The 23,313-nt window shown below is 53.4% G+C and overlaps 1 protein-coding gene across 6 annotated transcripts in view; it reads left to right on the forward strand.

The window, feature by feature from the left end:
- Window positions 1-23,313, forward strand: part of PAK4 (p21 (RAC1) activated kinase 4) — a 44,713-nt gene that overhangs the window by 16,231 nt on the left and 5,169 nt on the right. For 3 of the 6 annotated variants that reach the window (XM_090261141.1, XM_090261139.1, XM_090261144.1), the window contains 4 exons: window positions 17,086-17,159; window positions 18,451-18,707; window positions 21,511-21,972; window positions 22,184-22,621. In XM_090261141.1, coding sequence (XP_090117267.1) covers window positions 18,504-18,707; window positions 21,511-21,972; window positions 22,184-22,621 — 1,104 coding nt within the window. In that variant the 5' untranslated portion in view covers window positions 17,086-17,159; window positions 18,451-18,503. Of the gene's footprint in view, window positions 1-7,977; window positions 8,182-12,972; window positions 13,115-17,085; window positions 17,160-18,450; window positions 18,708-21,510; window positions 21,973-22,183; window positions 22,622-23,313 lie in introns of those variants that run through there. The other 3 variants (XM_090261140.1, XM_090261145.1, XM_090261143.1) reach the window with 2 other exon arrangements.

Consider the following 23,313-nt stretch of genomic DNA (forward strand, 5'->3'; position numbering starts at 1 on the left):
CCCTCCTCCATTTGGGAATGGACTGGGGGCTAGTGGTCAAGGGTCTTCTCTTCCCTTGTCCCCTGTGCCCCTCTGCTTCCCCTGAGGGTCCTGTTCAGTGATCTTATCTAGCCTTTCATGGGGAGGCCCTCTGGGTTGGAGATTATTATCAAAGGCTCTGGATCTGGAAGCCTGGGTTTGCCACCTGGCTCTGCCACCTACTAGCTGGGTGACCTTGGGCATGTGGCACCCTCAACCCTTCGGCCTGTTTTCCCATTTATAAATGGGGTTGTGTAAAGCTTATTTCATCAATGTAAAGTACTCAAAAGAGAACTGACACATAGAAACCTCTTAAAGATCCCCAGCTGTGAATATTATTGTCATTATTGCCATTCATTCATTCATTCATTTTGTAGATATTCACTGTGTACCTCCTCTTGAGTCTAGCCCTGTGCTATCTGATGCCTGGGACAGGCTGGTAACCTGATAGCCTGAGGTCCTACCCTCTTGGAGAATGAGGCAGTGACAGCCCAGAGTTATCTTGGGGAGAGCACAGTCCAGAGTGTCCTGGCTGTGGTGGTGGAAGTCCAGAGGACTGTGGGAGGCTTGGCTTCAGCCTCGGAAATCAGGGAAAGCTTACCGGAAGAGGAGATATCTGAGCTACTGGCTAGAAAATAGAAGTTAAGGAGTTCAAACAGCGTGTTCAAAAGCTAAAAGGTGGGAAAGGGTCTGGCATTTTAAATAATTATTTTAATTAAAAAATTTGAAATAATTGTAGATTCACATGCAGTTGTAAGAAGTAATTCAGAGAGAGCCCCCGTACCCTTTACCCAGTCTCCTCAGTGATAATATCTTGCAATCTATAGTTAGTACAAGTCCACGTGTTGGCATGGATATGGTCAAGACGCAGAACATTTTTTCACAAGGATCTTCCTGGTGCCCTTTGTTTAAAAAAAAGATTTTGTTTGTTTGTTTGTTTGTTTGTTTATTTATTTATTTATTTATTTATTAGAGAGAGGGGATGGGAGGGAGAAAGAGAGGGAGAGAAACATCAGTGTGTGGTTGCCTCTCAAGCGCCTCCAACTGGGTACCTGGCCTGCAACCCAGGCATGCGCCCTGACTGGGAAACAAACCAGCGACCCTTTGGTTTGCAGGCCGGCACTCAGTCTATGGAGCCACACCAGCCAAAGCCCTGATGCCTTTTTATAGCCACATCCCCTCCCTGGCTCATCCCTAACTCCTGGCAACCACTTATTTCTTCCCCAGTTTTGTAATTTCATTGTTTCAAGAATGTCATGTAAATGGAATCATACCGTATGTAACCTTTTGAGTTGACTTCTTGTCACTCAGCATATTCCCTGGAGAGTCATCCGGGTTGTTGCCTGTATCAATACACATTCCTTTTTGTCGCTGAGTTATATTCCATGGCATAGATGTGTCACAGTTAGTTTAACCATTCACCCATTGAAGGACATCTGGGTGATTTCCAGTTTGAGGCTATTATAAGTAAAGCTGCCATAAACAGTTACATAAAGAGTTTTGTGTAAATGTAAATTTTCATTCCTCTGGGACAGATACCCAGAAGTGCAGTTGCTGGGCAGTATGGCAGCTGCAGGTTTAAAGAAACTGCCACACTGTTTTCCAGAGGGGCTGCACCATCTTATAAAACCACCAGCAGCGCATGGGTGATCCAGTTTCTCTGCATCCTCACCAGCGTTTGTTGCTGTCACTACTTTAGCTGGCCTAATAGGTGTGTAATAACTAATTGTGGCTTTAATTTGCATTCTTCTAGTAGCTAATGATGTTGAACACCCTTTCAGGTGCTTATCTGCCATCTGTGCATCCTCTTTGGTGAAACGTCTCTTTGTGTTTTCTGTCCATTTACTAATGGGGTTGTTTGGGTTTTTTGGATTTTTTTTTAACTAAGTTTTGAGAGTCCTTTATCTCTTGTATTACTACTCCTTTGCCAGATATGGAGTTTGTAAATATAATATTTTATCCTAGTCTGTAGCTTTTTTATCCTCTTTACATGGGCTTTTGCAGAACAAACATTTTTAATTTTGATGAGGTGTACTTTATTAAGTTTTCCTTTTATGGATCATGCTTTGGGTGGCACAGAGTTTAAGAACTCTATGCCAAGCTTTAGATCCTGAAAATTTGCTTGGTTGTTGTCTAAAAGTTTTATAGTTTTAATGTTTACATTTAGGTCCAATGAGTTAATGTTTGTGCAAAGTGTGAGGTTTGGATCAAGGTTTTTTGTTTTTGTTTTTGTTTTTGCCATATGGATGTCCGGTTGTCCTAGCGCCATTTGTTGAAAACACTGTCTTTCCTTCATTGAATTGCTATGCTTCTTTGTCAGAAATAAGTTACTACAATAAGGTGCCACTTCACATCTACCAGGATGGCTATTATTTTTTTTTAAAAAGGAAACTAACAAGTATTGGTGAGGATGTAGGGAAACTGGAACCCTCATGCATTGCTGATGGGAATGTAAAATGGTGCAGCCACTGTGGAAAACAGTTCAGTAGTTTCTCAAAAGGTTAGTATAGAACTACCATATGACCCAGCAATTCTACTGCTAGGTATACATATTTCCAAAAGAATTGAAGGCAGAGACTTGGGCAGATATTTATACACCAACGTTCATAGTGGCATTATTCACAGTAGCTAAAAGGTAGAAACAACTCAGTTATCTGTTAACACACAAATTGATAAACAAAATGTGGTATATATACACAATGGAATGTTATTAAGTCATAGAAAAGGAAGGAAATTTTGACACATGCTACCATATGGTTGGACCTTGAAAACTATACTAAATGAAATTAGCCAAACGTGGGAGAAATATTGAAAGATTCCACTTACATGAGGTCCCTAGAATAGGCAAATTCATAGAGACAGCAAATAGAAGTTACCAGGGGCTGGGGGGAAGGAGAGAATGGGGAACTGTTGTTTAATGTGTACAGGATTTGTGTCAGGGATGCTGAAAAAGTTTTGGGTATAGACAGTGATGATGGTTATACAGCATTGTGAAGATATTTAATGCCACTGACTTATACGCTTTCAAATGACTAAAATGATTTATGTTCTACCACAATGAAAAAAAAATTGGTGTTTTAAAAATGTTAGGTATATTTGTGTGGCTCTGTTTCTGGGTTCTCTCTCTCGTCACTGGTCTATGTCTTTATCCTGATTACTGTAGCTAGCTATTGGGCTTTTATACTGGGGACAGTGGGTATTACCACTTTATTCTTTATTTTTCCCCCCCAAAATTGAGCTCTTCTAGGGCCTGGGGCCTGGCATTTTTGGAGCTCCTCTCGGTCTCCCTTTTGTGGAAAATAGCACTGCGGTTTACCCAGCTTCAAAGTGACCCTTGGCACCTGCCTCGTCCTCAGCCCCCTCATCAGTAAGCATCTCTATTTCTTGGTGGACATGACTCCAGTCTGTCCCCCTCTCTACATGTCCTGGCTACCTTCATCAATTACCTGGAGCAGTGATGCATTCTTGTCACTTGTCCCCATACCTACTCAGGCCCCCTTGGTCCTGTCCTCCGCAGAGAAGGCAGCCAGAGTTACATCTTCCAGATCCAGGCCCCTTGGCTCACCTGTGGCCTGGCTCCACCACACCCTTGTCCCTAGGCCAGTGAGCCTTGGCTGAATCTCACATTTTATTTGTGTGATCCTTGACTCAAAGCCCCACAGGGCCAGGACCATGCTGCACTGCTACCCCAGCCTGAGCAGCGCATGGTGGACACTCATTGGACTTCTTTTGGTGGAGTCCATAGATGTGGGAAGGGAGTTGCATGCTGCTGGAGCCCATGTCTGGAGGAGGAGAGTGTGGGGACGTGAGACCGAGAGGTGGCAAGAGCCTGGGGAACCCGGGAAAGAGGCAGCTTTAGCTGTGCTGGCCCCAGTTGGCTTTCAGCAGCTGAGAGACATTGGGTTTACAAAAGTCTCCCTGACCTCACAGAAAAATAGACAATGACTTTGAGGAGACACTTAGCAGAAACAAATTCTGATTGCTTTTATAACTAAAAGGATGTGCATCCTGCTCAGCGGAAAAATGCAAATGATAGCTAGGCTGAAAGGGGCCAGACTTCACCTATCTGACTGGCAAGGATCAGAGTTTGACAATACCCTGGCTCTGAGACCCTCACATGGAACAAATTTGCCCCACAGTTCCACTTCTAGGCATTTGGCCCACAGACATGTTGGCACACCTGTGAGATGACATGTGCATGCTGTTATCATTGCTGCACTGTTTTTAAGAGCCCAAGGCACCTCAGTCTTTCCACGCGCTTTGTAGAGATCAAGGCATGGAAAAATCACTGAGCCATACGAGGTCTATCCAGAAGATATCCAGCCATGTACTATGAAAAATAGAGACATTTATTGAAGAAGATACAAGATACAAGAAACATTGTACACAGGACAATGACGCCTCAGTCCCCTTCAAAGTAGGCACCTTGGGACCTCACACACTTCTCCCAATCTCCATCAGCTGCCCCATTGTGTTTTCCTTAATTTCATCGAGGGTCTGAAATCTCTTTCAAAGGTGATTTTAATTTTGGGAAAAGCCAGAAGTCCCAGGACACCAAATCTAGGCTATAGGGGGGCTGAGTCACCTGGGTGGTTGATGTTTCACCAAACACTCTGCACGAGACATGATGCATGAGCAGGCACCTTGTCGTGATGAAGCTGCCAATCACCAGTTGCCCATAGCTGCGGCCTTCTCAGCCATCTTAATAGTTTCTGCAGGGGAATGTTCAGGCTTAACACAAAATTTGATACAGATTTGTTGCTCTACTTGCTCAGTCATTTTGCATGTGATGGTCACACCACACATAGCATCTACCACCTCCACTAACAAATACAGTGAAGTCGTCATTGTTCACGCATGTGCATTCCAGTCCATTTTTCTTGGCTGCCAGGTTACATCGATGTCACGCAAACTGTTCTCGTTATATTAACAACGGCTGGACTTTTTCCAGACAGGCTTCATATATTGTATATTTTTTTCTTTAAAATTATAGTAAGGTTCCATTAGTAAGTAAACAAAGTAGAAATAAAACAATAAACCGTAAACAGATAGATAATATATAAATATAAAAGCATTTTAAAATAATACAAGTGCATAAAACACAAATGTATAGCATAACCAATTATTATAAAGGGAAGACCCACATGGCCCCCCTCCAAATGAAGAAACAGATGGTATCAGCCCCCAGAAGCCCCTTCCAGGCCTTCCTCACCCCTGCTGCAGCCCCTCCCCTGACTTTGCAGGCAGTCATTGCCTTGCTTTCTCTTTGGTTTCACCACCTCTGCATGCTTTCCTAAACAGTGTATTTCATTTTGTCTGGTTTTGAACTTTTTCTGAACAAAATCCTAGGATGTGTTTTATGTTCCACTTCTTTTGTTTAACACCATTTTGCTATTCATGCACAGGTAGCTGTCGCCATTCATTGTCACTGTTGTGTACTATTCCATGGAGTCAGTAGATCACAATTACCTGTTTCCCATGGACGAGCATTTGCATTGTTTTTGGTGTCTGGCAGATTCAGACTGTGCTTCATGAACCTTCCCATATGTGTCCCTGGGGCCTTGGTAGGTACCCAGAAGATTGCTTATCCGGTCCCAAGTGTGCGCCTTCACCTTTGCTGGGTGATGCCAAGCTCCCCCCGGTGCCAGCAGCATAGGAGAGCCAAGGAATGTTCTTGAGAAAAGCAAGGTGCAGATTAGTCTGTGTGATGTACTGCCATTTATGGTTTTTTAAAAAGTGTGTGTAAGCATGTGTGTGCACCTGCACACACACATGCATTTGTAGGCTCTCAGAACGGAAGAAAGACTAGTAGAGGTTGCTTCCAGGGCCAAATGGGGACAGGGCAGGAGGGGCCATCCTATCACTATTTACCCTCTGGTGCCATTGGCTTTTGAACCATGTGCCTGTATCAAAAAGGGTCAGACACTGAGACAGAGAGAAGGAAAGAAAGCAAAGGGGTGCGATGAAACCCCAACAAGGCAGAATGGTAACAGCTGGAAATCTGAGTAGTGGGTTTTATGGGGGTTCACTGGTTTAGTCTCTGTTTTGGAGTGTGTTTAAAAAGTTTTATTATAAAGATCTGTTTTGGTGTGAGAGGATCTTAGACAACATCTCCTGGCCTCTTGAGGCCTATCACCAGGAGAACCCCTTGTTTTCAATGAGACTGGGGGCTGGTGCTCCCTCCTCCCCCCCTTCCCCTTCTCTCCCCTGTCCCTCCCCTTGGGACCTGATTCCCCTTGGCTGGCCAGAACTGCCCCAACCCTGACTGCCTCCTCCGCCAGAGCCCAAACCAGCCTGTCCAGTTTGGGGAGGTTAGGGAGCCGCCCCACTTGGCTCCTGTCTAGGTGACTGCCTGACAGGTGCTCTACCCTGGTGGGGGAGGGGGGTGGCATGGGATCTGGGACTTCTGGGGTCCCCTCCCTGCCCTGCCATGGCCCCATGCCCAGCGCAGGCTCTGTTGGAAGCTCCTGGCCTTCTGAGCAAGTGATGGACTGGAGCGGCATTGAGGGATTTCCAGGCTCTTCTGGTCTGAGGGATGAAGTCCTGCGGGAGTTGGCCACTGTGGGGGAATGGGAAGGACACAGGTGTCTGTCCCCCTGCCTGCCTGGGCCACTCTTTGATCTCACTGGGCGCCTGTCCTGGGCTTAGCCACCTACTTGAACCTGGTCCCTGTCTCTCACAGGACCCCTCAGTGAGAAAGTGGTCATTGCTGAGTTCTCAGGGCCTCCAACAGGCCTGCCTGGCATGTGCTAGGAGCTCAGATGTGTGAACCAAGGGGGGTGACAGACAGTGTTGTCAGAGACAGCAACAACCTGGAGAAGCAGCTCTGGGATAGAGCCCAGAGGAGGCACGTGACCCAGCCTGGGGTGTCAGGGAGGGCCTCCTGTGGTAGCAGCCTGACCTCTGCCCCCACAGGCCTGCATTGTGGGTGAGACAGACAGAAGGAAACAGACTTCACACTAGGAACTCTGGCCTGGGCAAGTGAAGCCTCTGCAGAGGAAATGAGATCTGAAGGGTGAGAGGTGTGAGGAAGGGCCACATACCCCGTCCCAATTCCCCCTCTTTCAGTGCCCTTTTCGGTTCTGGAATGGGAGTGTTGAACAAGCTAGCCTGCTGCTCAGAAAAGCTGGTTCAGGGCACAGGCACTGGGACAGGTGGCACGCGCCTAACTTCCCTGCCATGTCCCTTGGGCATGTCACTCAGCCTTTCCAGGCCTCAGTTTCCTCCATTGTAAATGGGCCAGATAAAGTGCGCGTCCATTGAGGGCAGCGGTGAGGTGAGGTGACTTACTGCCTGTCAATGATAAGAGTAGGGCCTGGCCCGAAGTAAGGTCTCCATAAAGGTGGGCCACTTATTTGCAGCAGGGTCAGCACCAGCATGGCACAGCCCTCCCACCTTTGTCTCTCTCCGTTCCCGCCATCCATCTCTCCCAGCCCCACTCTCACACCTCGGGATAGTGATGTTGGGGCTTCCGCATGAACTTGATCTTCCCCTCCTGGTTAGGCTGCAAGTCTCAGGTTCGTCCTCACATGTGAGTGGGGCAGAGCTGGAGAAGCACCTTCGTCTTACCTTCTCGGAGCTCTTGCTGGACTCACAGCGTGGAAGTGGGGAGGAGTAGGGAGTACAGCGAGCCCCAGATCTCTATAGACATCCCTCCATATCAGACTCCACTCATCTGCCACCCGTCTGACCTGCCCCCCAGCCCAGGCCATTGTTTCAAACCTAACTGCCCTGCCAGCTGCTCACAGGCGCTGTGCAGCCACCGCCTCCCTGGCCCCAGCATCTAGCCTGCCATGGGGAGTGGAGTGGGGAGCGGGTGTGCTCCCCTCCTCATATGTCCCTGCCGAGCCCCTCCCTCTGCTGGGACACTTGTGGGTGATGTGGCCCAGGCTCTCCAGGCTTGTCCCGCCTCCCTCTGTCCCTCCCTCCCACTCTCCCTCCTCCCCTCTCCCATGGGCTGGAGCCACAGTGAGCTCAACTGCCAGGGCAGGGCCAGGGCCGCGTCACCACCCGCTGCCAGAGAGGCTGGGGTGCAGAACCCCGCCAGTTCTCCCTGGTGGGTGTCCCTTAATGCCTGCTGCCTGCTCTCCCAACTTGAAGCCTCTGTCTGCTGGCTCACCCCCGACTGAGGGGGCCCAGCACCAAGGGGAGAGGATGATGAAGGTGAGCTGCCCTGGCCTCAGGCAGGAGGGGAGGAGTGGGGAGGGCTGCCAAGGGTGTGAGGAGGGCAGTCCTGCTGCCTGGTCACCTGAGCCAGTGTGAGCATGTGATCAAGGGGCCACACCTCTACTGGGGCCAAGGGCAGGGTGGCAGTGTTTCCGTGTGTGGGTGGTGGCAGGTGTCTGCTGGGGTTTATCACAAGGTCTCAGCACGGTCCCTGAGCACCTCAGTGGAAGTGTTCCTGAGGTCTGGTTTGCATGGGGGTGCCTGCCTGGGTCACTCTGGGTGACTGACCCTGGAGTTGGTCATGGGTGTGCCTGGGTCTGCTGTGGGGGCTTATTACCTACTGTGTGTGGATCTAGGCTTGTGTGGGTCTTGTGGTCTAGCTGTGCCTTGGGAGTGTTCCTTGGTGCATGTATGGGTCTGTCTTTCTAGGGGAGTCCAGCGGTTATTGTGTGTGTGCATGCATGTGCCTGTGTTACTGGGTGGTGGCCCAGGACAGTATCATACATGTCATTGGTATGTGTCTGTGGGTCTCTTTCAGGGTGCCTGCATCTCTGGGATGTGTGTGGGTCTTTGTACAGTGTTTTTGGAAGGGGTCCTGGGTCCGTGGGGGCTTCAGGGACCCAGCTGTGGCTGCCCTAGTGTCCCAGCCCCTGCATGCTGAGATCTTCCCCTGAGCCAGGCCCCTCTTTAAGGCCCCTGCCCCCACATTCTCCCTCTGATGCCTCACATTTCCCTTGGGCTTGCTCTGCAAGAGCCGAGGCTCCGGGTGCGATGTCCCTTCCCATGCCCAGGCTCCTGTACTGCCGCTGCCCGTGTGAAGTTGGGGTAGCTGCTGCTGTCCCTGGCTACTCAGGGAATTTTCTGTGCGACCACTGTGTGTGTTTCCCTGCACCTGTGGTTGTGTGGCTGGACATTTATGCTGCGTCTGTGTCATGGGCTCTGGGAATGGCCTGTGTACTGTGGAGCATCTTCATGTGCTTCTGTGTGTGTGGGTGCGCACGCGTGAAGCAGGGAGTTGCAGTGCAGGGGAGGGCTTGGGTTCCGGGGGCCTGGGAGGGCTCCAGAGCCTCTTTTCTGCCTGTACCCTCTCCCTCCTTCCTGGCCTGCCTTTGGGAGGAATGAATGAAGTCTAATCTGATTTCCCCAGTCTCTGTGGGCTCACTCACACGCAGGTGTGTTGTGACATTCATCCCCACCCTGGGTGCCTCTGGAGGGTGAGGGATACCAATAGGGCCCTTTGTGTCTATGCCCTGTTGTGCCTGGCCAGGAGGGAAGAGGGTATTTGAGCCTGGGGCTGTTAGTGGAGCCAGCTGGCCTCCCTCGGGGCTCTGAGCACTGGCCTGGGCCCAGCTGAGTAAAGGAAACAGCCTCTTTTCATTCAGCCACACTTTGAGCTGTGGCCCCTCTTTGCTGGGCAGGGCTGGGGACTCACGGTGGCTGAGACTGAGATGGCTCCGGGCCCTGTCCTCTTGCAGGCTCCCAGTCCAGCTGGAGAAGCAGACGTGTCCTCGGGCAGTGGCAGCCTGTTGCACTCCCCCATCCCAGCCCTGGAGAAAGTAAGACTTAACAGAGATAGTAAGACTGGCACATTTGCTCTGGCCAGGAGAGGACCTTGCCCAGCTTCCTCTTTTATTTATTTGTTCATTCAGCAGCAGCAACAATAACAGCGGCAGTAATAATGTAGCAGCTAACATGTAGTGAGGACCCACTGGGCACCATGCACTTTCATAAATGCTTTGCACATGTCTTATTTGATCATCCAGACATTCCTAGGAGATGGGGACTGTCATTCCCCTCAGTTTGCAGATGAGGACACTGAGGCCCAGAGAGGCTGGGACCCTTGCTCAGAGACACATAGCTTGGCAGTGATGGAGCTGGTACCTGGGCCTGGGCATTCTGCTCTTAGCCACTAACTGCCTGCTGAGTCCTTTTACAGCACAGGTGTGCAAAGACCTGGTGAGGGGCACGGCACTGCATCTGACCAGAATTTAGAGAGCAGGGCTGTTCCTCACTCCGCGGACTGCTGATTCCAGGCCAGGGTGAACCCAGATCTGTGTGTTTTTATGGGAGTTCACTCATTGGGAGGACTCATAGATTTATGGCAGCATCCCCCACTATATGACTTGCCTCTTGGCTGTAGCCCAAATATGCTGCCCTTTCCTCAGGTTTCCAGCCTAGGCCACGTGGCTGGAGTGGGCACCTCTGCCGTGGGGAGGGCCTGGGATGGACTCGCAGTGGGGGACCTCTTGTGTTTGGAACACACACCTGGTTATTTACTAAATACCCATGTTCACTCTCTAAAGAATTCGGCCCCAGTTCCTTCTCAGGCATTAAGGTCAGACCTCCAGGCAGTGTGGATGGGCCTTAGGACACCTGTCTGCCCTCTGCCCCCAACATCCTTCCTTGCTTCTCCTCAGGGTTGCAACTCATCACACTGGCAGGGGCATCACTCCTTTGTTCCACTGATATTTACTGAGTGCCTCCTGTATGCCCAGGCTCTGCTCTGGATGCCAGCGATACAGCAAGAACAAGACAAAGGCCCCTGCTCTCCAGAGGGGAGGGGTGGGAGACGGGACAGCAGTCAACAGGTATATGATGCCAGGCAGTAGTAAACGCCATGGAGAAATATAAAAGCAAGGGTGCAAATTGTGTCGGGGTCAGGAAGGCCTCTCTGAGACCGTTTTGTTTGCACTAAGATCTGAATATCAAGAAAGGGTGAGCCGTGCAGCTCTGGGCAGAGGAAATAGTAGGTGCACCTGAAGGCCCTGAAGCTGGAACAAGACTCCTGTGTCTCAAATTAAAGAGACCACCAGTGTGGTTGGAGTGAAGTGAGGGGAGGAGACAAGGTCCTGAGGTTAGCATGGCCCACTGAGCAGTACCTGTTAAGTCACAGTTTGAGCCAAGGAGGAAGACCTTGGAGAATTTTTTTGTTTGACATTTTTTTTCAGATTCCCTACTAACCAAAGCAGCTTTTCCGATCCTTATTCTGGTCATCGCTAGTGGGGTTGTCTCTGTCCTGGTTCTTGTCCCAAATATCTCTGGAGTCTATTGTTTGGAGTGGAGGCCTTGGCTGGGTCCAGGGCCTCTGGGAAGCAGGAGGCTGAAGGGGTGTCAACAGCCCTCTCTGGGTCAGAGTGGGTGCTTCTGTGACTTGGTACTGGGCAGCGCTGGGCAGTGACTTCCCCTCTAGGCCTGTTTCCTGGTTTGGGAATCAGGAAGGAAGAGGACTCCATACCCACCCACCCACTCATCAAGAGCTGTTTGGAGGGTTCAGCATGGCCCAGACTGTGTGCCTGGCACAGACCCAGGCCAGAGTCAGCACCGAAGCATGTGTGCATCCCCTCCATCCACTCAGCTGCCTCGAAGAGGTGACCTGTTCTAGGTGTTGTGATCCAGCCATACCAATTGAAATGTGGTTCCTGCCTGCGCTGAGCCACCAGCCTAGTTAGGAGATATCAGTAGACACACTCGTAACCATATAACATGTTAGATGATGCTAAGGGCCAGGAGAGAGTGGACCAAGTGCCAGAATGTGCCAGGCACTGGGATGTGGTGGTGGGCAAGACCAGCCTGTGCCCCTGCCCCTGGGGAGCTCATACTCCAGCTATTACTAAAGTGGTATCAGTGCTTAGCGAGTCCTACCAGCTTGACCTTTACAGCGATCTTTCTTCCCTGCCCCTTCTGCCACCCTCGTGTGGTCTGCCTTTGTATCCTGCTGGTCCCCCTGCTTCGGTCCCAACCCCAGAGTCCGTGCTCTACTTGCAGCCAGAGGGGACCTGTAAACATCTGCATCAGGCCCTGGCCCTCCCCTACTCAGAACCTTCCTTGACTGCATCTCACTCAGGTAAAAGCCAGTCCTCCTCTGGCCCACAAGGCCCTACTCGATCTGCTCTCAGTGCCTGCCCTCCTCTCTCACCATGTGCCCCCTCGCTCCCCGGGCTCCAGCCACTCAGCCTCCCTCTGCTCTTCGGCCACACCAGGCATGTTCCTGCCTCAGGACATTTGCCCTGGCTCTTCTTGCTGCCCAGTGCTCTTCCTCCAGGTACCCACATGACTTCCTTTCCCATCCTCCTCAGGTCCCTGCCCATGTCGCCTTCTCAGCGAGGTCCTCCCAGACCTCCTGTACCCTCCTGAAGCCTGCTTCATTGTTCCTCTCATCACTTAGCATCTGACTTAGCTGTTTTTCTGATTAATCTCATCTATTGACAGTCTCCTTACCCCTAGAACATGAGCTCTGTAAAGGCAGGGATGTTTCTGGCTGTTCAGGACACTGCTGTCAGCCCTGCCCGAGCCTGGCAGATACTAGCCCTTGGTAGGCAGTGGTGTTTGGATAGTGGGTGATATGGGAACGCCATGGGGTCATTTTGGGTAGAATAGGTGGTTGCTGGGGGGTGGGGGGGCGTGTGTCAGTCGCAAGGCTTGAGGGAGGGTCTGGGGACCAGGTGTGTGAGGATTCCTGGGCTCATGGTGGGAAGCCTGAAGAGAGATTTGGATAGGGGGAGCTGCAGGTGCGTAGCAAGAGCTGAGGAAGGGTGGGGAGGGGGGAATGGCAAGGAATGTCAGTGGGAGGGGGCAGTAAGGAGCCTGCTGTCCGCCAGAAAGTGGGTTGAGTTCCCCATTCATTGTCAGAGCACAGCCCAGAGAAGTAAGAGGGAAACTGAGGCAGGGAGAGGGTTTCCCAGAGCTGGTAGGTACAGATCATGGCAGAAGGGTGAACAGGGGCCAGTGGTGAAACCCCGAGTGCAGGCTGGGGACAATGTGTGTTTCATGGTCCCACTCTTGGTTTAGGGTTTCAGTTTGGTGAAGATGAAAGGATGGCTGTGACCCCAGTTACATCCCCCGCTCTGCCCCTGGGGCCCTGGGCTCCATTTGGGTCAGCTCCTTCCACTGCCAGGGAGCAGCTGTATACAGAGCCCAGGAGAGGTAGGAGGTAAGAGTATCACTCGCGTGCACCCAGACAGCTTTGTCACACGGTGGCTCTTGCTCTTACGCCTGGGCTGACTTACTTGGTGGGGAGTGTTGGGTTGAAGGGGGACCATTTTCTTCTCATGAAAGGTCAGAGGGTAGAACAAGCCCGTGCAAGGTGACTAGAAAATCTGAAGCTTTGGCTAGGACAGGTTGGAAACTGCCTGTTCCACATGAGAAATAATTGTTCTTTAAGATTTTATTTATTTTTAGAGAGAGGGGAAGGGAGGGAGAGAAACATTAAGTGTGGTTGCCTCTCCCATGCCCCCAACTGGGGGCCTGGCCCACAACTCAGGCATGTGCCCTGACTGGCAATCAAACTGGCAACCCTTTGGTTCACAGGCCAGTGCTCAATCCACTGAGCCGCACCAGCCAGGGCATGAGAAATAATTTGAAATATTTTTTAAAAATGCAACATTTTAGAGTAGGATGCAAAATGTGCCTGCACCCTTGGGATCAAACCTGGACTTCAGATGGGTCTGTCCCAGCTGTTGGCTGCAGGCTTCACACTGTTCTTGTCCATTCACGCTCCGCCTCTGGGTCTCGAGGCTTTCTCTGCCAGTTTTACAAGTCTGCCTGGGCAGAGGCTGAGGCATGAGAGCAGAGCTGGGTACAGATGAGTCAGTGCCAACTGTGGTCCCAGCCATGTTGCAGGTGTGGTGGGGTACAGTGGGGAGCAATCTGGATGACAGGCCCTGCTCTTGTGGAGCTGACACCAAGGAATTACATACACACACAATGCATGGTAAGTGCAGTAAGGAAAGATTAAGTAGAGAAAGGGGGTATAGAGAGTGCTAGGAGAGGAACAGGGATATTTGAACACAGATGTGGGTGGACAGAGGAAGGCAGAGAGCCATGTGCAAATCAGTGAGAAGAAAGTTCCAGGAGGTAATAACCACCAGTGCAAAGGCCCTGAAGTTGGACGTTTCAAGGATTTGAAGAATAGTGAGGAAGCCCGTGAAGCTGGGGCAGAGTGAGTGTGGGGGAGTGAGGAAGGACAGGAGAGGAGAGGTAATGGGCCCTGTGGGCCACTGGGCAGAGTCTTCAGGGCCAGCACAGGGTATAAGGATGTCAGCTCTGGAGTGGATCAGACTGTCTTCCAGGCCCAGCTCTGCTTGGTGACCTTAGTGCAGGATTTCACTTGGTGTGCCTCAGTATCCACTTCTGGAAAGTGAGGATGAAAATAACCACTTCACTGAGGTTGTAGGGAGTCAGTGACCTCAGCATCAGCATCTTTGCAGGGTCATGGGGTCCGCTCATGGTGATAGCAGTGTAAGTACTGGAGCTGAGCCTCAGTGAGACACACTTGGTGGCAGGGACTGGCTTTCAGACATTTTTTCCACCCAAGACTGTCATGTCAAAGGCTTGTGGAAAAGATGGTTAAGGAACCATGGGGGAGGGGGTCAAGAACGCTACTTTTTGCTGCCTCTTGCTACCCCTGGGGGCCTGGGATAGGTAAGATGGGAAGTAGGGACCCTCCCTCACAGTATGGTTCAGGGCAGGAGCAGAAGAGCAGGGTCTGGGCATGAGGGAGGGGGCATGAAGCCAGGACCAGCCTTGGGGATGATAATGATGGTGATGGCAGTAGAGTAGCTGCAGCCCTTAGGGGCAGGACAGGCAGATAAGAGCCTGGGCTTTGATATCCAACTCCCCAGGTTCAAATTCCAGGTGCCTTGGGCAAGGGGCTCCTCTGCTAGGGCCCTTCCCATGAGTTGGGATGATGAGAATACCTAGCTCACAGGTCATTGTGAGGATGGAATGGGATTCCGTAGGGAGAGTACCAAGCAGGATCTGGTGCACGTAATCTCCCAAGAGGCAGCTGCTGCTAATTCCGAGAACTTTGGGGTTCCAGGCTCTGGGCTGGACAGGCCTGGAGTCTTGTGTCCACACTGCTACCAAGCTGTGTAACTGGGCAAGCGGTGTGTCTTCTGTGCCTCGTGTTTTTTGTTTTTCTGTCTTTTTTTTTTTTTTCTTTCTTTATTTCTTTTTTTTGACCTATAGCAAGGGGCTTGTAACGGCCCCTTCCTCCTGGATCAGGTGTGCAGTGTAAGTGAGGGACTGCGTTGAGTGCTTAGAAGAGGGGTCAAAGCCCACTAGGTGCTCTGTAAGTGTTGGCTGCTGCTCTGACAGCAACACACTGCCTTCCTGTGTGCAGTTGCTAGGGGCCTGGCCCTTAGTGCCTGCACTCTCTGTGACTCCTTATAAAAGCTCTGGGAAGCTCATACTGTCATAGCCCTCTTTTAACAGAGAAGGAAACTGAGGCAAAGTGGCTGAGCTGTGGACCCAGGACTGCACAGTGAGCTCCAGGGTGGGTTGGTTCATTCCACTTCATGGGCACGGAAAATGATGTGGCACAGTCTGTAGCAGTAGAGCCCAGGTTTGGACCCTGGGCTGACTCCTAAGTTCTGAGCTTGCCTGGGAACCTCAGCACCCACTCTTTGCCCAGCCTCCAACCCCATTCCTGGTATAGGCTCCTACCTTTAAGTAGCAGCTCTCCCTTTTCTTCCGAAGCCCCCATAAGGTCAGGAGCTTGGGGACTCAGTGGGAAGGGGGGGGTGCTGGTGAAGGAGTTGGCTGTGCTTGGAGCTGCCCCAGGGTGGGGCTCCCGCCTGATCATTATAAACATGGTCAGTTCCTCTGTTTGTCCTGCCTTCCATGTGGTGCCCAGAGGGAAGGGGTGGCCCCCAGCCAATATCCGGAGGTGTGCCTTTTCACCCCCCTTTCCCTGTGGTGTCACACTTGGCTCGGGATGGGACTGGCTGCGTGGCTTGGGTGTTTATGGGTAAGGGTTCTGGGTCGTCTGCCCTGTCTTCCAGGCTACCTCCTGCCTACCCCATCTGGATCCTGAGCTTTTCCCTCTCCTGGGCTTAATAAGTAGTCCTGCGGAGGCCTCAGGCTGGGGGGTGGAGGATGGGCAGGGCAAAGAGTGAGAAAGGCCAGGGGGAAGGGGAAGGCTGGGTCTGGGGCCCAAGGGGTTATATCTGGGAAGCCAGGAGGTGATAGGAATGGGGTGAAGATCTGGGGTGACAAAGCAGGGAAATAGGAGAGGTTCAGGTGTAGGGACAAAGCAAAGAACTGAAACTAGAATGACAGAGCTGAGGACACGACAGAGAAGCTGAGAGAGAGAGAACCAGAGAACAGGGTGGGTGGGTTAGGGCCACCAGTGGAAGTCTGGGAGGGAGGGCTGGACGGTGTTCAGAGGGTTGGAACAGGCTTGGGGGTGGGGACACTGAAAGGGTTCCTGGCTTGGTGAGGGTTTAGAAAGGTTTGAGGTAGAGGAGCCACTTCCTGACCAGGGCTGTCCCACCCACAGCCAGGCAGCTGGGGTCCCTGGAGCGTGCAAGAAACTGGGCCGACTGGGGGAGCCCTGGACAGACCTGGTTCTGGCCGCCTGCTGGCCAAGAGGCCTGGACCAGTTGAGACAGGTTGACTGCTAGGTCCCCACCCACATCCCTCCCACTGCCAAACCGGTTCTCTTGGAGGTTGGATGGTCCTTCCTCTGAGCAAGGGGTGGCAACCTATTTGGCCTCACCTCACAGAGCTGCTCCCACAGGAAAGGAGCAGCTCTGCCACAGGAGGAGAGCTTGCGGCTGACCCCATGCTGGGCACTGTGCCAGGTGCTGGGAAGCCACCATGAACCAGACAAAATCCCCACCCAGGGTGTTTCCCCCCATGCTTTCGATCTATGCTCACGTGGCATCTCTTCTGGGAAGCCTCCCCTTATTTCCACCATGTCATCCCTCCAGGCTGGGTCTGGTGATTCCTGACCCCGGTCCCAGCCTCCCTGGGCTGCCAGAAGCTGCCTCCATCACCACTGTGTCCCTAACACCAACCAGCACAGGCTGGGCACAGTGAATTGAGTTATTACTGAATGCGTGAGTGAATAAATGAATGAATGAATGGATAGGTGAGTGACGTTTTCTTCCCATTTTACAGATGAATAACCCAAAGCCCCAAGAGGAGACGTCACCTGCCCAAGGGCACTTCTAGCACAGCCAGTGACAAACCAGGTCTGTGGACTCCAGGGCCCTGTGTGGGATAGGGGAGCTGGACCTGAGCTGCCTCCTCCCTCAGACACTGCAAGGGGTAATCCTCACCGTCAGAATAGCAAATGAGGACAGGGCCACCCTCTGTGCCCAGCTCTGCTTGTTGCATTCTTGCAGCAGCTCTGTGGAGGTAGATCCAAAGCACAGAGCAGTTAAGTCACGTGTCCAAGGTCACACAGAGTAAGTGGCAGAGAGAGATTTACTCTCCAGTCATCTCGCTCCTCTTCCCATTGTGTCTCGGTCTCCCCGTAGGATACCACCATCAGTGTGTCTCCCCTTCGGCCCTTTTGGTTTTTAAACCAGCTTTCATTAAGCATTTACGCTGTACCTGGTAGTATTCTGAGCACCTGACTGGACACCCTAGACCCTAAAAACAGACTGTTTTGTCTGTTGGTATCCGTTAGGAGGTGGGTCTTCCCCACTGTGTGATCTTGGTGAGGAACTTCCCTCTGAGCCTGAGGCTCCTCCTGTGAAGCACACATGTCGCAGTGGGGCTATCTAGGCATCGTGCATAGAACAGAGTCTCAGTAACCATTTGTTGAACAAGTAACCAAAGGGGTGTGGTGTTCCTGGCCTGGAGTCTAGGATGGGAAAGCAGGATGGTGGTGGCCAGGCTGTTCGGAACCAGTCACCGAGCACACTGTGTGCTAGATACTGCTAGGCATGGGGTGGGACATGAGGAACTGGGCAGATGAGACCTGGCCTTGGCATTGATATTCTAGTGCTGGAGCTGTAGGAACTAAACTAGTAAACACAAGAATGAACAGCAGAATTTCTAGAAGTTAAACATGCTATGAAGTGATGTGGGGGAAGGATAGTGGGGCATGGGGCTCTTTTATTTGGGGTAGTCAGGAAAGGATTCACCAAGGACTCTGAGACCTGAAGGGAGGGAGCCATGTGTAGATACTGGGGAAGAGTATTTCATGAAGGGAACAGCCAGTGCAAAGGCCCTGAGGTTTGAAAACCAGTGTGAGCAAGAGAGAGATGCACATAGAGAGGGGATGGGGACAGGGCACGAGGGGTGGGCCACAGGGAGGACTTGGCTTTTCCCCTTGATTGAGATGGAGCCACAGGATGGAGCTCAGCAGAGGAGAGATGTGACTTGACTCAGGTGCTCATTGGGTTCCTCGGGCTATAAATGAAGATGGAGGGGGCAGTGGAAGACTAGGAAGGGGATCAGAATGGACAGGACCAGGGCAGGGCCAGAGGAGCAGGGAGAAATGGGCAGGTTCTAGTGAGTGGCGTCCTCCTGCAGGCCTGCTGCAGAGCCCAAGTCTGCTCCCTCCTGGTACTAAGAGCCTTGGCGCCATGTTTGGGAAGAAGAAGAAGCGGGTAGAGATTTCTGCACCATCCAACTTCGAGCACCGCGTGCATACGGGCTTCGACCAGCATGAGCAGAAGTTCACAGGGCTGCCCCGCCAGTGGCAGAGCCTGATCGAGGAGTCAGCTCGCAGGCCCAAGCCCCTCATCGACCCTGCCTGCATCACCTCCATTCAGCACGAGGCCCCCAAGGTATGCTGGTACCCACCACTGCCTCTCCTGGCCCACACCAACCCCCACAGAGGGACCCCAGCCCTTAACCCCACACTTGACCCTGTGGCCAACATCTTGCTGACCCCCATCCATTGTGACGTCCAAACACATACCCCAACCCTCCACCCTCATCCTCATCCCCGATAGTGGCCTTTCACCTAGCTCTCTGCTCCCTGGCCCCTTACCTTGCCTCTCAACACTGACCCCAACCCTGACAACTCCACACTTGCCTTTTCCCTCTGACAGTCCCTCCACCAGCTTCTAAGTTGTATTCTTCTGGAGCCTTACATCTAGAGCTCTGTGTTCCTGACCCCAGTGCCACAAACTTGTCCTTGGGCCCTTACAGAGTGCCCATGGTGGTGGTGGGGGACAGACCTATTCCCAGATGGTGACCATCCCAAGTGCTCAGGGCTGGGCTAGGGAGACCCAGAGGAGGCGCCTGGGGTTCAGACCCACTTCTTGGTGGAGCAGACACCTGAACTGAGCCCTGATGCAGAAGGTGGGACAATAGGGCTTTTGAGTAGAGGAAGAGGCCCACGTGAGCACTGGGGGCTTTTGGCTTGGGATTTTTTTTTCCCCTACTATCTTGAGCAAGAGGGCAGAGCTGGGATGTGAACCAAGGTCTGTTTACAAGGCTCATGCTCTTAACCCCTTTCCTGTCCTCATGGTTTAGGTGCCCAGGCATGGCCTGCGGTGAGGCCAGCCTGGCAGGGATAAGGCCAGGTCTGACCTAGGAGCATGGACTTTATCCCTTGGGCAGTGGGAACAGGAAGGGCCTCAGCCCAGGGAACAAAGCCGGGGTTGTTCCAGGGGCGGAGGAGGGTGAGGTGGCTCAGCGCCTGGGGCCAGGCCTGCAGCTGACTCATCTTCTCCAGTTGAGTTAGGGTTAGGGTTGCCCAGCCCTGCCTGGTGGCGGTGGGAAGGTCCCAGCATCAGTGCGGTGGCTGTAGACACAAGTGCAGACACTCTTCCACCACGCTTTCAATCTGGTGGCCCACTGAGGTGTTCCTGTGTCCCATGCAGGGTGCTTCTGAATATTTTGAAGTATTTGTTATTGCTTAAAAAGGCGAGAGATTTCGTGTGCAGACTTCTATTTCTGGCTTCTGACGGATCAGCTGGAGCTAAGAGGCAGCTGCCTCCACAGACAGGGCAAGGGCTCTTCTGAGCCACAGGCCCCACCTGGGCCACCTCAGTTCCATCCCCTGCCCAGCCCTGTGGTTGCTTGGGTGCTGCTTATGCCCTCACTGAGGCGCCTCCTAAAACCTAGGCCCTCCTGCACCTGTCAGCCATAGGCCCTGCTTGGGTCTGTGTCCACCAGGAGGAAGGGGCACCTTCTTAATTCACATGAAGGTGTCACACAGGCTGGCACAGTCCCGGGGCCCCTGAGGCCCTTGTGTTTGTTGTCCAGGCTTCTTGGGCCCTCCCCCAACCCCCAGGCACTTTTAACACTACAGCCTGGCCAGCTGTCTGCTTTGCTTCACAGGATCCCTGGGCAAAGCAAGGCTTCCAGGCTGGCGGTCAAGGCCCAGGAGAGGCAGGGGCAGGCCCCATAGGGGCACTGTAGCCAGTAGGTGGGTTTTGTGAGCTCAGTGTCTTCTGTAGAGCAGAGGCAGTTCTGACTTCAGGGTGTCTGACAGCCCTGGGCCCATGTTCCTTTGTGTCAGTGATTGACAGCACAGGGGTGGGGGCCAGTCTGCTTCTCTCAGCCTCCACCCACCTCCCCTCAACTCACTGGTTGAGCAAATGTTTATTTAGCACCTTCTGCATACCAGACACTGTTCTAGGTGCTCAGATTTAGCAAGAACAGAAACAGGAGGACCCAGTCGCTGGCCTCACACACATTGCACAGCGGGAGCTGTAGGTGTGCTGATGTCCATGTGTTTTAAGTGCTCTAAAGAAAAGACAGGGAGGGGAATGAGAAGTGTTAGGGGCTGGCGTTTTAGACAGCTGGTCAGCAAAAGCCTCCCTCTGAGAAGCTGAATTTCCAGCAGAGACCTGAAGGAGGGGAGGGAGGGAGCCATGGTATGCTTGGGGGAAGATGTTCCAGGCAGAGTAGACAGGCAGTGCAGAGGCCCTGAGGTAGGAGCTGCCTGTGTGTTTGAGGAGCAATGAGGTCCATGTGCCTGGAGCTAAGTCAGGGATAGGGAACCTGGGAGGCTGTGACTCAGAGAGGTGGCTATGACCTGGATCAGGGTGATGGGCATCGAGGACGAGCACTGGGTGGGTTGGGGACACACTTTACATTCTGCCCAGCCCCCATGGGCATTCCCATTGCCACCCCTGCTCCTGGGGCACTGCTGCCCTCTACATTGCCCCCAGTCCTTTCTGACTCTCCCTGTACCCCACCCTTGGCATCCAGGGTTAACAAGACTGGCAGACTGCAGGGGAGGAAGCGCCAGGCTGTGCCCTGGCCTCGGCATCCTGTAATTTGCAGCTCTCCAGGGCTGATTATGGAGTGGCATGGCCTCTGCCCTCCTTCCCCTCCCCCCAGCCATGAGAGAGACAGAGGGTGCCTCTCCTGAGTATCCAGTATCCAGGTTCAGAGTGGGGAGGTGATAGCCTGACTGAGGGGACTTCTTTGTGCTGGGGGAGGGGTTGCGGGGCCCCTCTGGTGCTGCCCCCCCTGCCCAGCCCCATCATTACCCCATGGCATTTCTTCATTTGTCTGTCTTGTCTCTGTGTGTGTTGTGTTGTCCTGTCCTTGTGTGTCGGTTACATGTCCTTTGTCCCCCTCCTCCTTGCCTGGCCCCTATCCCGCCATTGCCCGGACCCTGGACCCCAGACCATCGTGCGGGGCAGCAAAGGTGCCAAGGATGGGGCCCTCACGCTGCTACTGGATGAGTTTGAGAACATGTCGGTGACACGCTCCAATTCCCTGAGGAGAGACAGCCCACCGCCGCCATCCACCCGTGCCCGCCAGGAAAATGGGATGCCCTCAGAGCAGGCCACCAAGGCCAGAGGGGGCCCAGAGAAGGCAGGCGGCCAAAGCCGGGTTGCTGGTCGCAGCGAGGGGGGTGGCAGCAGTGGTGACCGGCGGCGGGTGGGGCCGGAGAAGAAGCCCAAGTCTTCCAGGGAAGGCTCAGGGGGGCCCCAGGAGTCCTCCCGGGACAAGCGGCCCCTCTCTGGGCCTGACGTCAGCACCCCCCAGCCTGCTGGTGTGGCCAGTGGGGCGAAAGTGGCAGCTGGCCGGCCCTTTAACACGTACCCGCGGGCTGATACGGATCACCCATCCCGGGGCACCCAGGTAACTGATCCCCCTTCCCCAGGACTCCCGTTGTCCCCTTGCCCCAAGCTTTTCCAGCCGCACCCACCACCTCCAACCTGTGCCTGGCCCACTGTCCATATCCATCGTGACCACCATGTGTTCGTGCCACTTCCAGGCCCCTGTCCTGCTCAGAAGAACAGAGCTAGCCCCTGACCCTTCCACTGACAGCCTCCTCTCTTTTCTGTTTCAGGGGGAGCCTCACAACATGGCCCCCAATGGGCCATCAGTGGGGGGCCTGGCTGTCCCCCAGTCCTCCTCCTCCAGACCTCCTGCCCGAGCCCGAGGCCCCCCGAGCCCTGGAGTGCTGGGCCCCCATGCCTCCGAGCCCCAGCTGGCCCCTCCAGCCCGAACCCTCGCTGCCCCTGCCGGCCCCCCCGCCCCTGGGCCTCCTGGCCCGCGCTCTCCACAGCGGGAACCCCAGCGTGTGTCCCACGAGCAGTTCCGGGCTGCTCTGCAGCTGGTGGTGGACCCTGGTGACCCCCGCTCCTACCTGGACAACTTCATCAAGATCGGTGAGGGCTCCACAGGGGTCGTGTGCATCGCCACCGTGCGTAGCTCAGGGCGTCTGGTGGCCGTCAAGAAGATGGACCTGCGCAAGCAGCAGAGGCGTGAGCTGCTCTTCAATGAGGTGGGCCTCCTGGTCTCTATGTGGGGCCCTGGTGTTTCTGCTGATGCCCCTGCCCATGGGGTCAGGAGAAGGCGCTTAAAGACTAGGCTTCCCAGGGCTGGGTTCCCCTCCTCACTCCTCATACCTACTCCTCTCTCCCCATGATACCCACAACCATGTCTCTGTCTCTTTTCCCATCCCTCCCTGAGCCTGGGGCCCTTGGGCCCACTGAACTCAGCGCTCTTAAGTGTCTTCCAGGCCCCTCACACCTAAGTATCTCCCCAAACCTCTGTCTATCCTCTGGTTGCCTGTCTCAGAGAAGCCCCACCAACCCTGTCCCCAGGCCAGAGCCCTGGGCCTCCCTGGCTTCTGTCCCCGTCTCCCACTGGGCCCTGCCCTGGCCTCCTTGGCGTTCCCCACACAGCAGCCAAAGGGCCTTTTATGACGGCAGGCCTAGCATGCCACCCCACCCCTACTCCCTGCCTTACTAACCCTTGCAGGGACCCCAGTGCCCTCAGGTTAAAGGCATGGCCCTTTGTCTCGTATTTGAAACCTACCCCCATCTAGGTCCTTGGCTCTGTCCAGCCTTGGACTTTGGTCTCTTGGTGGCCTCTCTGCCAGGAAGCTTGTTACAAAGGCAGACATCTGGCTCCTTCCAGAGAGAGCTCTGTGGGAGCAGCCTCTACACTCTGATGCAGGATCACTCAGCACTC

Source organism: Furipterus horrens, unplaced genomic scaffold (assembly GCF_987537825.1).
Source record: "Furipterus horrens unplaced genomic scaffold, mFurHor1.1.pri manual_scaffold_13, whole genome shotgun sequence".
Classification (NCBI taxonomy): domain Eukaryota; kingdom Metazoa; phylum Chordata; class Mammalia; order Chiroptera; family Furipteridae; genus Furipterus; species Furipterus horrens.